We start from the raw sequence: 18,164 nt of genomic DNA on the forward strand, positions 1-18,164 counted from the left end.
TGACCTTTCAGAGTACTGGGATTACAGGCGTGGGCAACCATGCCCAGCCAAGAACTCTACTCTCAAAATGTTTATGTTCCAGATTTATAAAAGAAATAAGTTAATACGTTTGTTGCACTTCATTTAGAATAACACTGGTGAACCAATTGACATATTTAACCATTAGGCATGGCAATCCCTCCCACTTGGCATGATAGACATGTCCCTGAGAAATTATGAGTAAAGTAGATCGTTGTGACTCAAACTTAATTTCAAATACAGTGGGAGGAATGGCTATTTACAACAATGCTGAATTAAGTGACACTGAAAAGCCAAGCCTCCCACTATAGTGTCTCTGTAGTATAATACGCTGAGGTGGTCACAGCTAACCAGAAGGATAGGGTTTGAGCCCACTGGGAGAACATTTGGTAATATTCTTTTTGTGTGTGTGTCTGTGTGTGTGTATTTTTTTTTTCCTCTGAAGAAGGGATGGGGAAGTAGGGAGAGTTGGAAAATCAAACCTCATCCTCTGGTCTGCCTGCCAATCTGAGGTAATACTGACCATGGATGGAGAGGGCTGGAGAAGCCGGGCCTGGCTACAGCCACTGCTTTGAGATCCCCTAGTTGTGATGAACTTGCACATTTGCTGGCTCGTGAATTCTCTGATACAATCTTCTTTTTGTTTTCTTTTCTAGTGTTTCTGAAAGATCTATCCAGCACTCCGATGGCCAGCAACAATACCGCCAGCATAGCACAAGCCAGGAAGCTGGTAGAGCAGCTTAAGATGGAAGCCAACATTGACAGGATAAAGGTGAGGATGGCCTAACCCCACACTTCATCTAGCCTGAGTCTAAGGCACATGATTTGCCATCATCTGTCATGTGACCACTCTTTCCTAGAGAGGGATAAAACCAGTAATGACAGGAGAGCATCTTAAAGATTAGGCAGAAGTTCATTTCTAATGTATCTTTCCCTCCTCCAGCATAAAATAATAGAATAAATTAGATCCTCTTTCCCGTGTAGAATTAAAAACAAATAACGCAACACAACAAAAAAGCAAAACAGGCTCATGGTTAAATTCTAGTGACAGAAATTAGAGAACATATGAAATATATCAGTGCACTAGTTCCCCTCCCTGTCCTCATGGAAATCTTTTTCTCATTTGGTTTTTAATTTTTTCTGTCCTGGTTCAGGTTCTAAGGCTAAATGTCTATCCTTTGTGTCTAACCCTTCTAGTTATCCTTGCACATTGTAAGTTTTTTCTTCTTTATTGAATTTTTTTTTCCTGCAAAACACAAAAGTCACACCTTGCCTCCCTCAGAAGTCTATGTGTTTCTTTTTTTCCTCTCCCTCTCCAGACCTAGATAGCTTTGCCGTAAGTTGGGGCTAATGCACCTAGAACCAAGACTTCAAATTCAGACCCTTTGTCGGTAGTTTTCAGATGAAAAGTTGGCTAATATGCTGTCATTATTAATAGATGGCTATGGCATGGTGGCAAAGTGAATTTTTGTTAACCATCAAAACTTTACTGCCCCAGAAGTAAAATGCCTTACCCAAGAATTCTATGAAATGCAACTCGGAAACGTATCTCATTGTACTAAGATAAACTACAACCTTCTTCTAAATGCCCTTTTAAAACTAGAATATTTTTCCTATTTTCTCCATACTTAATTCAGCACCTGGGCAATCCAGCTGTCCTTTGGGGTCTGACAAGGTCAATAAACTGTAGCTCATGGGCCAAATCCAGCCCACTGCCTATGTTTATAAATAAAGTTTTATTGGAACACACTCATTTACATATTGTGTATGACTGCTTTCACTCTAAAACAGCAGAGTAGAGTGGTTGTAACACAGACCATATTGCCCACAAAGCTGAAATAGTTACTCTCTGGGGCTTTATAGAAAGCTCACTGACCCCTGGGCTACCGCAGTGGTTCTCAGCTCATCTGTGCGTTCCCAACACCCAGAGAGCTCTATAAAAGGACCAATTACCGAACCACACCCAAACCAATTAAATTAGAATCTATTGGGGAATGATTCAGGCATCAGTATTTTTTAAAAAGAATATTTCAGTTCATTCCGATGTATGGCCAAGGTTGAGAACCACTGTCCTATGGGAAGGAGTTTGCTTCTGCTAAGTTTCATCAGGTATGTGCTAGAGAGTGAAGAGAGAGCTATTCTTACTCTACAAGTAAGATGAGAAAATACCCATGGACGTCTTCCCATTTATCGTGAATCTCCTTTGTAAAATTTGATGCCTAGTAATGGACCACAGGATTTAATCAGCTCCTGCTCTTCTTTCAACAGCCTTAATTCTTATTCTTTACTCATGACTGAGATCAATAAAGGGACCTTACCTTGCTCCTTTGCGATCTTCCTCTTCTCCTCTTTTCTTGCTTCTTCTTTTTCACTATCTTGCTGAAAAAGCACAAGGTGACAGGTGGGCACAATAACTGCTGAGAGAAGTAAGGTGGCCCATGGATTGTCAAATCAGAAAGGGCCATTCAGTTATTTTTGAGGGAGAGGAGGTTCTGCCCATGGGCCTTCTGGAAAATACCACTTTGATTTTTGAGGTGGTCCAACTGTGATAAAAGTTTGCGAAGCTTTACTGTGGTTGATGTTTTCTGTTAATATTCAGCATCCCAGCATCCCCAGTTACTGTTCCTGAAGGAGGATGTGATGTGCTTATGGGTGATGAAAACTGACAGCAGAAGAAAGATAATAGAAATGGAACTTTTCAGAAATAGTTTAGATTTTATCATCCCTCTCCTGAATTACTGAATGCAAGGGGCTCCTATTTGCTGTCTGCAATTCCATCTCAACACATCTCCATCCCCACCATCAATTACCTTCCATATTCCTGCCAAATATAATGTTCTAAAAGAAAATCTGATTATACTCCTCTTCACTGAAAATCAGCTTATGATTCCCCATTACCAATAAAATAAAATTCAGACCCTTTAGCTGTGTATACAAAGTTCCTCTGACCCCTGTCATCTCTTCAGCTTCATTCCTGCTCTCTTTTCTGCATGCCATGTAGAACCACTTTTAATTCTTTTGATGGAAATTTCAAATACCTAGAACATCCAATCTCCTTTGCCCCTCTATCTTGCTGCTTTACTTACCTGACTTTACTTAACACTTCACTGCATTGAATCATTAAAGATTCAGATCAAATTATTAGATCCTTTAAAAAGTTTTCCTAGATCCTCATCATAAGGTTGGATTTTTGCTGTTTGTTCAGTTGTTCATTCATTTACTTATATAAAGCTCTCTTACTGAAAACTTTCTAAATTACAAGGGCTTGTTAGGTTCTAAAGAGATGGAGATAGACAAAAACATGATTCTTGCTCTCAGAGATCCCTGACCTAGTTGGGGGCTACAAAAAAATTGAACAAGGCCTGTTATTGATGCAAACAAGATATCCAAGAAGCATAGTTACTAAATGTCATCAGAAAGAAGCCAACCCCACACTCTGATTGCCCTTTGAAGAGACACAAATACATCACTACTAAAAAAGAAGCAAAGCATGAACTTGAAAAACTGGGTGTGAGTAGTTGCCTTCCTAGGTGATCTTCACATTCAAATCTCTGAATCCCACTTGACACCACTGGACCTTACATTGTTAGAAATATAGCAGCAGCCTGTATTTCAGCATTTGCTGTGTACCTCAGAGCTAGGCAGGCTTGCTGTGGTGAAGTGACAGATTATTTTTAGTTGAGCGGTTGGATAAAATGTTGACTGTGTTGACACGGTTGTCAGCTAGCTGGTTTAGGGCTTGGTTATCTGCCTTTAGAAGTCTTTTCAAGGCTTTTGAGCATTCAGGCTTCTCCACCTACTTTCCATACACGATCCTGTCAGCAGAAAGGGGCTTCTCTGAAGATCCCAGGCTTGTGATTTTCCAGTGAGAGTAGTGACCTCTTCAAACTATAAAGGATAGAAATGTCTTTATATATGTCTGGCAGAACCTACTGCAACTGAGGTGGCAAAGAATAGGACTCTTAAGAGGATTTGGGGACACAGCTGGAATTGGAGTTGTTGAGGGTCTCTTAAGCAGGTTGTGGCCTTATCCCTCATGTGACCCCCAGAATAAATTGCGCTGCATAAAGTAGCCCTACTCTATGAATAACATAGTCACATGAATAACATGTTTGTTTTTTAAGCCTTCTTGTTTTCTATTCCTTTACATCACAGACCCTGGGAGATTTGGGCTAAGTGAACCCATTATCTGTTCATAAGCCTCAGGCATGTATAAATTATACTCCCAGCCTCTTTGGGAGTATTTCTTTGTTAGGATTTCATTCGAGGACAGAGGGTAAAGAGAAATAAAACGAAACTGGGAAGAGAGTTAGGGGAAGGGGGAGAGAGGGGCTGTGGACTGTGACACCTGGATGAATGAAACAGCAATAGACTCACACTAACACTAACCAAAGACAAAATGAAATAAATCTTGTCCTTAGAGCACAAGAGGAGGGAACATGCACAAAAGTAAAGGACAGCAGGGCTTTGGTAAATCTCTTTATTCATCATTGTATTAGGACTCTTTGAGTTTCTAATAATAGGAATCTAAACCAAGCTAGCTTAAGCAGAAAGAGGTACTGATTATAAAGGATACAGGATGTCTCAATCCAAGAGCAGAAATGTGGCTGGATAGGCAGTGGAAGTGAGAACTGGAAGGCCATTGAGAACTGCGAGTGCTCCATCACCTGTCTCTGCTTCTCTCTTTGTGTCTGCCTCTTCCTTTTCCTGAGAAGAAGGGATTTTTTAGCTGCCAGGTCCATATAGTAGGCACAAGATGACTGCCCATGGTTCCCAGGATCACAACAACTCATAGTTCCAGCTCCATGAAAAAAGAGATGGCTTGATTCAATCCTTTTCAGTCTCCATAGCACATAGTCCTAGAGTGCCATCTCTGTTCCAGCAAGAATGAGCTGTCTCCAGCTTCAATCAACTGACATTCAAATTGAACTCCATTATACAGACATAGACCCTAGGAATTAACCTGCCCATTTGGAGGAATGGGAATGGGAATGGGAATCATTGTAAGCTGGAAAGATGCTCTTTGGCAGGAGTTGCTATTAGTACTATGAAAAATAATGTAGATTTAAGAGCAAAAGATATAAGATGCAAGGCCAGGAGCATGGGTAAAATTATTGCTTTTTAATTAATTGGCTGTTCCATAAATTGACCCCACAGGAAAAAATGTCTCATTTCTCCCATATACTCACCACAGACCTTTCCAAGTGATTCTCTTTATTGTTCTAAAAGTGTGCCATGCAAAGTGTCACCTCCCTGGTTATTCTGGGTTTCTCACTGAGAATACCCTTCCCCCTTATTTCTTTGCCTCTGCCAATCTTTTTTTTTTTTTTAATTTATTTATTTTTATTATACTTTAAGTTCTAGGGTACATGTGCATAACGTGCAGGTTTGTTACATATGTATACTTGTGCCATGTTGGTGTGCTGCACCCATCAACTCGTCAGCACCCATCAATTCATCATTTATATCATGTATAACTCCCCAATGCAATCCCTCCCCCCTCCCCATGATAGGCCCCAGTGTGTGATGTTCCCCTTCCCGAGTCCAAGTGATCTCATTGTTCAGTTCCCACCTATGAGTGAGAACATGTGGTGTTTGGTTTTCTCTTCTTGTGATAGTTTGCTAAGAATGATGGTTTCCAGCTGCATCCATGTCCCTACAAAGGACGCAAACTCATCCTTTTTTATGGCTGCATAGTATTCCATGGTGTATATGTGCCACATTTTCTTAATCCAGTCTGTCACAGATGGACATTTGGGTTGATTCCAAGTCTTTGCTATTGTGAATAGTGCCGCAATAAACATACGTGTGCATGTGTCTTTGTAGTAGAATAATTTATAATCCTTTGGGTAAATACCCAGTAGTGGGATGGCTGGGTCATATGGTACATCTAGTTCTAGATCCTTGAGGAATTGCCATACTGTTTTCCATAATGGTTGAACTAGTTTACAATCCCACCAACAGTGTAAAAGTATTCCTATTTCTCCACATCCTCTCCAACACCTGTTGTTTCCTGATTTTTTAATGATTGCCGTTCTAACTGGTGTGAGATGGTATCTCATTGTGGTTTTGATTTGCATTTCTCTGATGGCCAGTGATGATGAGCATTTTTTCATGTGTCTGTTGGCTGTATGAATGTCTTCTTTTGAGAAATGTCTGTTCATATCCTTTGCCCACTTTTTGATGGGGTTGTTTTTTTCTTGTATATTTGTTTGAGTTCTTTGTAGATTCTGGATATTAGCCCTTTGTCAGATGAGTAGATTGCAAAAATTTTCTCCCATTCTGTAGGTTGCCTGTTCACTCTGATGGTAGTTTCTTTTGCTGTGCAGAAGCTCTTTAGTTTAATTGGATCCCATTTGTCAATTTTGGCTTTTGCTGCCATTGCTTTTGGTGTTTTAGACATGAAGTCCTTGCCCATGCCTATGTCCTGAATGGTACTACCTAGATTTTCTTCTAGGGTTTTTATGGTATTAGGTCTAACATTTAAGTCTCTAATCCATCTTGAATTAATCTTCGTATAAGGAGTAAGGAAAGGATCCAGTTTCAGCTTTCTACTTATGGCTAGCCAATTTTCCCAGCACCATTTATTAAATAGGGAATCCTTTCCCCATTTCTTGTTTCTCTCAGGTTTGTCAAAGATCAGATGGCTGTAGATGTGTGGTATTATTTCTGAGGACTCTGTTCTGTTCCATTGGTCTATATCTCTGTTTTGGTACCAGTACCATGCTGTTTTGGTTACTGTAGCCTTGTAGTATAGTTTGAAGTCAGGTAGCGTGACGCCTCTGCCAATCTTATTCCTCCTTTAGGGGTCAGCTCAAGTTCCTACTTGTTCATGAATCTCTTTTTCTATTCTGATCATATTTACTAATCAATTTACTAATTAGTTTCATCTTCATCAAATAAATTTTTCCACCTAAACTACATAGTCCTTTTCAAAGACCATGTTGTCTACTTGTTTGCATCTTTCATGGTACTGGGGTACATAAGCATTTTGTAAAAACTTTTTTTAGTAGACAGCTTTAAATTTGTATATTAAGAGTGTCATACAACAAAACATTACTATATTCCCCATGACATTCCCAATTACATTTATGGACTTGGAGATTCCAAGCATGAATGTAACTGGACAAATAAAACTGTGGTAATGGGGAATTCAAATTAAATATTTTTTAAAAGGATAGAATTTAGTCATTTTAAAGAAAGATAAATTGTTTCATATCATTGTATGATCATAAGTATCTAGCGTTTATAGTGTGCCTTCTGTTTAAAACACTTTAACATATAAAACACTTTAACATATAAAAAGAACAGACTGACTTTCTCCACAGCGAGGACAAATATGTATAAATTAGTGAGCTGAATATGGACGTTTCTAATGATTAAGTCATCTTTATGATGATTATGATAATAGATTGAAATTGAACTTCATGGAACCCTGTAGTGAGAAATAGTCCAGTTAGACAATATGCTTGGAACTAGAGAAAGGACATGTATTCCAGGTTTAGGACATTTTGAGTATTTTTCCAGCATTTGAGCTGAGAGTATCCCTTCCCTAAAATGCTTGTGTTCAATTTTATTAGGAAAAATGGAATACAATCCTCCTTCTAGGTCAACTGACAGTATTATCAGGGATGATAAAATCAGTAAAGTGTATCAAAGGACTAAATAGAGGAAAGGGTTGTGTTCAAAGATGGCCAATGCTAATTCATGTAATTTGCTGAAAATGAAGCAAACACATTTAAAGTTGAAGTAAGGCATACGTTAATAATGAAGCATAAAACTTCATTTTTATGATGGTTGATATAATTTTTAAAAGTTCAATAGATATTAATTACCAAGTACATATTTAGCCTTGTGCATCACATCTAACAGCAATAGAAGTAGTACTATATAACTTTGGTAATTTGAAACCTCTGGGAAGTGAATTTTTCTGAATAGCCTAGTTTTTATACCAGATAAACTCTCTCTTCTTAAGAATGTAATTATTTTAATGCTAGTATTGAATGTCTTTCTTCTTTCATTAAATAAATACATATAATATACTTTGCTTAATGACTGTTTTGCAAATTATTTACTTCCTTCAAAAAGAATCCTATCAATAAGTACCTTCAGTTTAATATCATCTTGAAGGAGCAGGAAGAAGAAGACAACTTAGAAAGAGTCACACATGATTTTATAAATACAAAAATAGTGGACACTTGTTCATACAATTATACTTTCTCTAGTGTCACAATCAAAGTTTGATTGTGGGCATTCTTCACAATCATAGTGGCAAAATCCTTTAGACTCACCTTTGGCCACTGGCAGTGATACAGGCATCACAGTGATTCAGGCCGTCATGGTGATCTGTAGGGCATCAAGGTATTGCAGACATGGTGATGCAGACATCCTGGTGATGCAGGCTATCATGGTAATGTGGGGCATCAAGGTGTTGCAGTCATCATGCTGATACAGATGTCATGGTGATGCAGTCATCAGGGTGATGCAGTCATGGTGATATAGTCATCATGGTGACACAGACATTATAGTGATGCAGTCATCATAGTGCTGCAGGCCATCATGGTGATGTAGGGCATCAAAGTGATACAGACATCATGGTGATACAGGCTATCATGATGATGTATGGCATCAAGGTGTTGCAGTCATCATGCTGTTACACACGTCATGGTGATGCAGTCGTCATAGTGATGCAGGCCGTCATGGCTATGTAGGGCATCAAAGTGATACAGACATCATGGTGATGCAGTCATCATGGTGACACAGACATCATAGTGCTGCCATCATCATAGTGGTGCAGTCGTCATGATCATGCAGGCATCATGGTGATGCAGGCATCATGATAACTTCTGCTTTTCATTCCCTACATTAGTGATCTTGCTCTCCATAGCACATTTCATATTTTTAGTATAATTTCAAGACACATGAGAGAGTACTGAATTTTCTTATGCATTTACACTGCTTGACATAGATTTTAATTTTCCTGACTTGAATTACACATTAATGATTCAAAGAAAAATAAAGCCTTTCTTTAAAGTAGCCAATTGGCCAGGTGGGGTGGCTCATGCCTGTAATCCCAGCAATTTGGGAGGCAGAGGCAGGCAGATCACCTGAGATCAGGAGTTCGAGAGCAGCCTGGCCAACATGGCGAAACCCCATCTCTATTAAAAATAAAAAAATAAATAAAGTAGCCAACAGCTTTTGACCTGGTAAAAGAACTTTCTAAATAAATATCAGACCAACCTCTCCTTGTTTGAAAATTCTGTGATCTCCTCCCAGTGATTAGGCAGTTTCTTTTGTCTTTGCCCACATTGCCAGACCTGTATATGCTCTGTTACAATAACATGCTGTGAAGTAGTAAGAGATATATATGTATTAGTCTCTGCCCCCAGTTCCTGACACAGAGCTCCTAAAACCTTTGTAAATAAGGGGGCTAAGACAATCTTCGTTCTCGTATTTGGTCTTTGACCCTGATTTCTAAGACCTATGTCATTTCCTGGGTAATAAGAGCATATTTTGTTTCAGTGAGGCGACTCTTGGTGGGCTTCTAGATGAGCTAATAATCTATCATGCCTACATGACAAACCCTCCATAAAAATTCCAAAAGAACAGTGTTCAGAGCCACATACAGTGGCTCATACCTATAATCCTAGAACTTTGGGAGGCTGAGGCAGGATGATAGCTTGAAGCCAGAAGTTTGAGACCAGCCTGAGCAACAAAGTGAGACCCCATGTCTCCAAAATATTTAAAAGTTAGCTGGGCCTGGTGGTGTGCACCTGTAATCTTAGCTAATTGGGAGACTGAGGCAGGAGGATCACTTGATCCCAGGAGTTTGAGGCTGCAGTGAGCTATGATCATGGTACTGCACTCCAGCCTGGGCAACAGAGGGAGACCGTGTCTCTTAAAAATAAACAACAACAACAAATGGAGATCTGAGAGTTTTGGGGTTGGTGAACACATCCACCTGGGAAAGTGGAATACCCCAACTCCAAGCGGATACAAGCTCCTACCCTCATGACCCTTCCAAACCTCACCCTATATATCTCTTTCTCCAACTCCTCATTTATAGTTTTTAAAATACCCTTTGCAATAAGTTGTAAATAGCAAGTGAACTGTTTTATTGGGTTCTGTGAGCTACTCTAGCAAATTATCCAACCTGAAGAGGTAGCCACAGGAACCTCTGATTTGTAGCCAAGTCTGACAGAAGTTGTGAGTAACCTGGGGTCCTACTACTTGCTATTGGCATTTGAAATGGGGCGGGGACAGTCTTGTGAGACTAAGCTTTTAACCTGTGGGATCTGTTTCTATCTCCACGTAGATAGTATCAGAATTAAATTAAATTGTAGGACACCCAGGTGGGCCAGAGAATTGCTTGGTGTGGGAAAACCCACACATCTGGTATCAGAAAAGAAGTATGTAGAGTGGTGTGAGTATAGAGTAGGAGGAAACAGTTGGATTGTTTTTCTGTATACACTTCCCATCTCAAGCCTCCATCTAGTATAATCTTTGAAATCCTTTTAAAAAACAAATTAAAGTTAAGTCAACCTTAGATGGCTCCATTAATGCAGGCAACCCAACTGAAGCCATAATTTTATGACTGATATCCTTAATGCAGAGGCAATTTCCCATGTGTATAGGCAATGACAGCCTGTCCGGGCTTATTTTTTTGCCTGATGGCTTGCAAGCATTTTGCAACATCAATTTTAAGATGTGTCTCAATTTCAGATGTAATGAAGATGGATTATATCTCTACCTTCTGTTTAAACTTGGAGATCTGGTTTTTATCCTCACTGACTACTGCTTCCTCTTGGCATTGTGAAGCAGTCTTCCTAGAGTAATTCTCCTGTTTTTTTGGAGCCTAGAATCACAGTCCGGTAGCCTTCATTGAAGCTGCCTAGAGTACCCCCCCGCCACCCCCACAACTCCTTACTTCCTGGTTCGCAGTCCCAGTCTGGTTTGGTGAGGATGCTGGATAGCAGGATTTTAGCAATTGCTAATCTGGGGAGATCCTTGCTGTGATCAAAAGTGAAGTCCTTCACTTGTGCAGTAGATCCCATCTCTCTAACCAAGAAACCTCCTCCAGCAGTTTATTCTTCCACCTCCTGCCTATCCTGCATCAACAGTTTTTGATTCTCTACATCATTTCCATTATCATACAAACATGGTGTTATTTCTCCATCTTAAATAAAATTTGATTTTTTTCTTGATCCCTCCACTTCCCCTTCCAGCAACTGCCTCATTTCTTTACATTTTTTGCAGTATGACTTTGAAAAAATCATCTATATCCACCATCTCTAATTTCTCTTTTCCTTTTCTTTTGCAAAGTCATTTTTATTCTGGAAATAATCTCAAAGTTACAGAAGAGTTGCATGTATGTTGCAAAGAATTTTGTTTTCTCCTGAACCAGTTGAGAATAAGTTGTCAAAAGATGTCCTGTCACCTCTGAGTACTGTAATGTGTATTTTCTACAAGTAAGGACATTGTTCTACATACTCATAATACAATCATCAGAATCAGGAAATTAACATTGACCCATTACTACCTTCTAATCCTGAGATCCCATTTAAGTACGCAAATCATCCCAGTAATGTCCGTTTTAGCGAGAGGACTGAGTTCAGAATCATTTGTTGCATTTAGTTGTCCTGTCTGGCACAGTTCTTTAGACTTCCGTGACCTTCATGACCTTGACACTTTTGGAGATTATAGACCATTTTTTAGAATGTCACTCAGTTTGGGTTTGTCAGATAATTATAATTAAATTCAGGTAACAAAACCTTGGCATTAATATCATAGAACTAATGGAGTATTCATTTCATTCTATTCTATCAGTGGGACATTATCTCAAATTGTCACTGACTGGTAATGTTAAGTTTCATTACCTGACTAATGTGTTTTCCAGATTTCTCCACACAAACCTATTTGTTTTCTTTTTGAAGTTAAACAGTATTTGGAATTTGGGAAGGAATTTGCTCTTTTATTCAGTGGTTTACAGCCTGCTACTATCATCATGCATTGTTGCTAGGACTCTACTTAATGTCTTGTGTGCTAGGAAGCCTTTCTACTCCGTCCCTATGTGATCTCCAGGATTGTTTTACTTGCTCCTTCCTGGTATTCTTTGCATAGCCTCAAGTGGTTTTCTCCTATGCATGTGCCAATCAGTTTTTAACTAAAGACTCAAGATGAATCCTCCAGAGGCCTTAAGAGCTTTCTCTCCCCCAGTGTAATTCTTTCTTCTCTGCTATTCTCTCCTCAACTCAGGGAGATTGCTGAACTCTGTCTGGGTACTCCCTCCCTGTGCAGTGGCAGGCAGTAAGCTGGGGAAACTGTAGAATTTATCTTATCTCCCTTCTCTCAGGTATCACTCTTCTGTGCTGCCTATTGTCTAACAGTTAAAAATTATTTCTTCATATATTCTGCCCAGTTTTTAATTTGAGGCAGGACAGTTTAGTTGGCCCTTATTACTCCGTCATAGTCAAAATCAGAAGTATAGAATGCTATACAAGCTCTACAGGGACAAGCATCTTTGTACATTTTGTTCCCTGGTTATTGCAAGTATCCAGACTACACCTGGCATATTAGATGCTCAGTAAATGTTCGTTGCATGAAATATCTGTTGAAGAAGATTATGTTTGAGAACACCTTCAGCAGTTACTATGAGTGTTGAATATGTGTCAGGCACCGATTATGCGGTGGTAAATAACACAGGTGTGGTCCCTGCCTTTGTGGAGCCCACAGCCTAAAGGGAAAGGCAAATATTAAATGGCAAATAAACAGACGATGTCCGTAATTATAAATTGTGACAGCAATTTATAATTTTCTGTGAAAGAAAAGAATGTGAGAAAGTACTCTGAGAGAATAATGAGGAAAGTCGCTGTGGGTGAGGCGATCAGCGAAGGTTCTGCAAGGAGGTGGTAGTTCTGCTGACTTCTGAAGGAAGATAAGAAGCCAACCCATTGAGGAGATGATGAGAAGAACGTTATAGGATACTGAATATGTGACACTCTGAGGCAAACAAAGAACCTGGAGCTTTCGAAAAGTAAAGGCGATATGTGAGAGGGAAGAATGCTACAACATGAACTTGGAGAGAGGGGCAGGCCCAGAACATGCAATACCCACAGGCTGTTTTACAAAGTTTTGGTTTTCTACAAATTACAATGAGAAGTTATTGAAGGCTTTAAATAGGGGAATGATAGGAATCCACTTATATTTTTAAAATATCTTTCTAGCTACAGTATGGAGAATACTACTCCTGCATAGTTATGAACATAGAAAGTCATTTAAAACTGAGAAAATTAAACATTTTTGTGCTCTCGACTCAATTGCCTGTCTGCTGAAGCCTATGGTCTCCTTCTCAGAATTATGTTTTTAAACACAAAAGAAACTGATGATATTGACATGAGGGTCATTAGAATATTTTTATAAAACATTTTAAATAATATTCTTTAAAATATTTAAAATATCAATTTTTAAAAATATATATGATGTAGTTACACAAACGTACTCCTTTGTTAACTGATTATGTAAGATCTAATAGGCCTACAGTCATAAGGTGGATGAACATAAATGCAATGTTGAGGTGTCTGCAATGAATATAATATGACTGAAAAGTATCTGGTTTCTATCAGTGGCCAAGTCACATGTACTGCTAGGGCTACTACAGTGTGTTGTCTATATTTATAATGAGAGGAAATGCTACATTTCCATTTGAGGTTAGTGAAAAATAAAGATGGAAATTTTTTGTATTATTTGAAGTTCACATACCACCCCCCGAATTCTATCTGTGGACCCCTGGGGTAATCCAAACTAATTGCTTTTTATTTACAAAGTTATGTTAGTAATCACGAAGAGAAGACTGCAGTATGAACTGGGGTAGCTGCAATAGAGATAACAGGAAGGGAGCCAAATTAGAGGTATCTCTGGAGGAAGAATCAACAGGTCAGAAAAGGGAGAGATTTTGTGGAGTTAGTGGGGAAATCTTCGTAGAAGTAGGCATAGGAATGTAAAAGAAGCTGTGTGCAAAATGTTAGCAGGGATTGTCAGAAAGCAGAAAGATCCGCTAAGCACACTATTGCTGTGACTCATTATAAGGCAAAGGACAAGGAAGACAGCCACAGGTTAAAAAGGAGGAATGTTCATGAAGATTAAGTCAGGGACACTGAGACTCACAACTCAGTAGCTCAGGAGCTGTGGGACCTGGGGCAAACACTTAATGAAGCCTCTACTTCACATATTTAAGATGAGAATGATAATAGCTTGTGACCCATAATGTTGTTGTAAGGATTAAATAAGATACCGTATATAAAGTGGTTAGCACAGTTCTGACACATAGCAAGGGCTGATAAATATTAGCAATTATTCTGATTACTGCTGGGATTCTGACACTGTTGGAGCATTGCCCACAGGAGATTGCAATCTCATTGAGGAAACAAGATAAAACACATAATATATTTTAAGAAGGAAACCATTCAGAATCAAATGTTCAAATATAAAGATGTGAGCAACTCTAAGTTATTAAATTTTCCTAGTATAGCACTTCCTGTATCATAAAAAGATTTTGAATATTCATGCCACATAGTTGTATGTGAGTGTTGCAAATGAGTAGGGATGGACGGTGCTGCTTCTCTTCATAACAAATGAGTTTTAGATATCACTGATTTACAGTCTCCGCTGTGTAACAGCTAAGCTCCTGTTTGGTGTAACAATGACTATTGCTCAAACAAGAAGAAAGAAAAAAGTGATCTCACTTCAGTCTGAAAGTCTGTCCTTTGTTTTCATGTAGGGGAGCTAAGACATGAACAGGCTGTTTCCTTTCATTTTGTCATAGAGGCATTTCATAAAGAATTTCAATCTCAACCTTTGGAGCAAAGCCCACAGTTGAGTAGTTTATATGCAGGTGACTGTGACTTAATGGCAACACATTCGAGTTCAAGTTCTTTTTCTGCTGTGTGCTTTACTGTATGATATTGAACAACTTGCATAATCTGCTGAGCCTCAATTTTTCATCTATATAAAGAGGATAATAATTCTTACCTCAGGATTACTGTGAAGATCAAAAGAGGAAATTTAACTCAATGTCTGGAACAAAATAATTACACAATAAAAATATTTTTATAAGTACTGTAATGTCTATTAAAGAGTGAGACTGATTTTTACGTACATATCATGTATTGGGTTGACTAGTGTCCCCTAAAATTTATGCCCACCTGGAATCTTAGAATGTGACCTTACTTGGAAATAGGGTATTTGTAGATGTAATCAAATTAAGAGGAGTCATACTGGATTAGGGTAATTCTAACTGGTGAGATGGGAAATTTGGACACACAGGGAGGAGAATTCCACATAAAGACACACTCAGGAGACAATTCCATGTGAAAATAGAGATTGGAGTGAGATGTCTGTAAGCCAAGGAACACCAAAGATTGCCAGCAACCACCAGACACTAGGAGAGAAGCATGGAACAGATTCTCACTCAGAGCCTCCAGAAGGGACCAACCACGCTAATGCCTTGATTTCAAACTGCTAGCCTCTAACGGAATAAATTTCTGTTGTTTTAAGTTACCCAGTTTGTGATGACTTGTTCAAGACAGCCAGAGGAAACAAATACACAAACCAATACCTATACCTCTTTGTGTCAGTTAGGGTTGGCTAGATGTTGTGGTAGTAACAGAAGGTGCCCTACCCTTCATTCTTAGGGGTTTGCAACAGCACAGGCACACTTCTCACTCCTACCACATGTCAATCATAAATCAGCTGCCACTCCACACCATGTCACCTTCATCAGGAATGCTGGCAGACAGAGCAGCCTCTGTATGGAACGTTGCCTCTATCTGTTCTGTGGCAAAGGGAACAGAGAGTCAAAAAGTTGAAGGGTTTATGGGATGAGAAGAGGAAACTGATTTCCCTACCCAACCAGTAAATCATAAAGTTGAAGTAGCCTTCAGTAACAAAGGCTGGGTGCAGTGGCTTATATCTGTAATCCCAGGACTCCGGAAGGTGAGGCGGGAGAATGGCTTGAGGTCAGGCGTTCAAGACCAGCCTGGGCAACATAGCAAGAAAATGTTTGAAAAACCAGCCAGGCATGGTGGCATGCACCTGTAGTCTCAGCTACTCGGGAGGCTGAGGCAGGAGTGACAAAGGTTTAATCAACTCAGCCCTGGGACAAGAAACAAATCAAGGGTATGGCCACTATGCCATTTGTTAAAATCTCTGCATCAATTAGGAGGGTTCGTCATAAATTATTTCAGTTGGATGAAGTGGCATAGAGGAAGGGACATGGCAAACTGTGCAGTGGCTCCTAAAGCTTCTGCCCATAAGTTATCCATATAAATTCTGCTCATGTCTCTCTGGCCAGAGCAAGCTTATGTCACTGGGCAAGTCTGGTGTCGTCATGTGGGCATGTATGTCCCACTTGTAGGGAGGGGCAGTGACTGGCTCTAGTAATAATATAATTCACCCCAATCTTACATTAGATTATCCTTTCAGTAGTTGCTTGAAAGGCTTTCATAGTAGTACAGTGGTGCTGCTTTCATTTCATAGTAGTACAGTGGTGCTGCTTTCATTTCATAGTAGTACAGTGGTGCTGCTTTCATTTCATAGTAGTACAGTGGTGCTGCTTTCATTTCATAGTAGTACAGTGGTGCTGCTTTCATTTCATAGTAGTACAGTGGTGCTGCTTTCATTTCATGGTAGTACAGTGGTGCTGCTTTCATTTCATGGTAGTACAGTGGTGCTGCTTTCATTTCATGGTAGTACAGTGGTGCTGCTTTCATTTCATGGTAGTACAGTGGTGCTGCTTTCATTTCATGGTAGTACAGTGGTGCTGCTTTCATTTCATGGTAGTACAGTGGTGCTGCTTTCATTTCATGGTAGTACAGTGGTGCTGCTTTCATTTCATGGTAGTACAGTGGTGCTGCTTTCATTTCATGGTAGTACAGTGGTGCTGCTTTCATTTCATGGTAGTACAGTGGTGCTGCTTTCATTTCATGGTAGTACAGTGGTGCTGCTTTCATTTCATGGTAGTACAGTGGTGCTGCTTTCATTTCATGGTAGTACAGTGGTGCTGCTTTCATTTCATGGTAGTACAGTGGTGCTGCTTTCATTTCATGGTAGTACAGTGGTGCTGCTTTCATTTCATGGTAGTACAGTGGTGCTGCTTTCATTTCATAGTAGTACAGTGGTGTTGCTTTCATTTCATAGTAGTACAGTGGTTTTATTTTATATCATAAATTTGACCCCAAATGGCATTCCCCAGGTTGATCATTTACCTAGTCCCCAGATGTAGCTATAGATGACTTTTAGTTTATTTCCTGAAACTAAATCCACCCTCTCATGTAGTAAAAATTTCCTCTGGTGAAGATGGTCAAAGGAAGGTACTACAGGGAACTCCTAACAAGCAGCTGCAAATGTGTTCTAAGAAATGACAGCATCGCCAGAATCAGTGACAGCCTCCCAGTGAAACATCACTAAAGGGCACAATGCTTGGTTAAAGTCACAGATATAACATTTTAATGTATATGATATATAAAAATATGTATTATATAGTGTGTATATACATAGATATACCTCCTGATGTGTCTGCTTAAAAAGGGAAATTGACATGGCTTTAAGCATCCCTAGCACAACTCCTGAAGCAGAGGCACGGCTACAAAATGATAATAATGGCTAGCCTGTGTGGAAAGCTTGCTATGTGCCAGACACTAAATGATTTACATGGATTATTTCATTTAACCCTTGTTACCAGGGCTGGGACTAGGGTGGCGCAATGAGATATCGGAGCACAAAAGTGAAGGAGGGCTGGGCACAGGGGCTCACGTCTGTAATCCCAGCACTTTCAGAAGCCGAGACAGATGGATCACTTGGGGCCAGGAGTTCAAGACCAGCCTGGCCAATATGGTGAAACCCTGTCTCTACCAAAAGTACAAAAGATTAGCCAGGCACCATGGCACACACCTGTAGTCCCAGCTACTAGGGTGACTGAGGCAAGATAATTGCTCGAACCCAGGAGTGAGCCGAGATCGAGCCACTGCACTCCAGCCTGGGCAACTGAGCGAGACTCTATCTCAAAAAAAAAAAAAAAAAAAAAGGAGACAGCCACCCGCGGGGCTGTGTAAGTGCAGGGTTGATACCTGCATGCCCCTGCCAGCGAGTGC

The 18,164-nt window shown here is 39.7% G+C and overlaps 1 protein-coding gene across 7 annotated transcripts in view; it reads left to right on the forward strand.

The window, feature by feature from the left end:
• The window catches only part of GNG2 (G protein subunit gamma 2), a 128,058-nt gene that overhangs the window by 95,712 nt on the left and 14,182 nt on the right, over window positions 1–18,164 (forward strand). For all 7 annotated transcript variants that reach the window (XR_004057208.1, XR_004057209.1, XM_030929896.1 and 4 more), the window contains one exon: window positions 675–790. Coding sequence is in view for 5 of the 7 variants with exons in the window: in XM_030929894.1 (XP_030785754.1) it covers window positions 675–790 (116 nt within the window). In the remaining 2 variants the exon portion in view is untranslated. The remainder of the gene's footprint in view (window positions 1–674; window positions 791–18,164) is intronic.

Source organism: Rhinopithecus roxellana, chromosome 5, assembly GCF_007565055.1.
Source record: "Rhinopithecus roxellana isolate Shanxi Qingling chromosome 5, ASM756505v1, whole genome shotgun sequence".
Lineage (NCBI taxonomy): Eukaryota > Metazoa > Chordata > Mammalia > Primates > Cercopithecidae > Rhinopithecus > Rhinopithecus roxellana.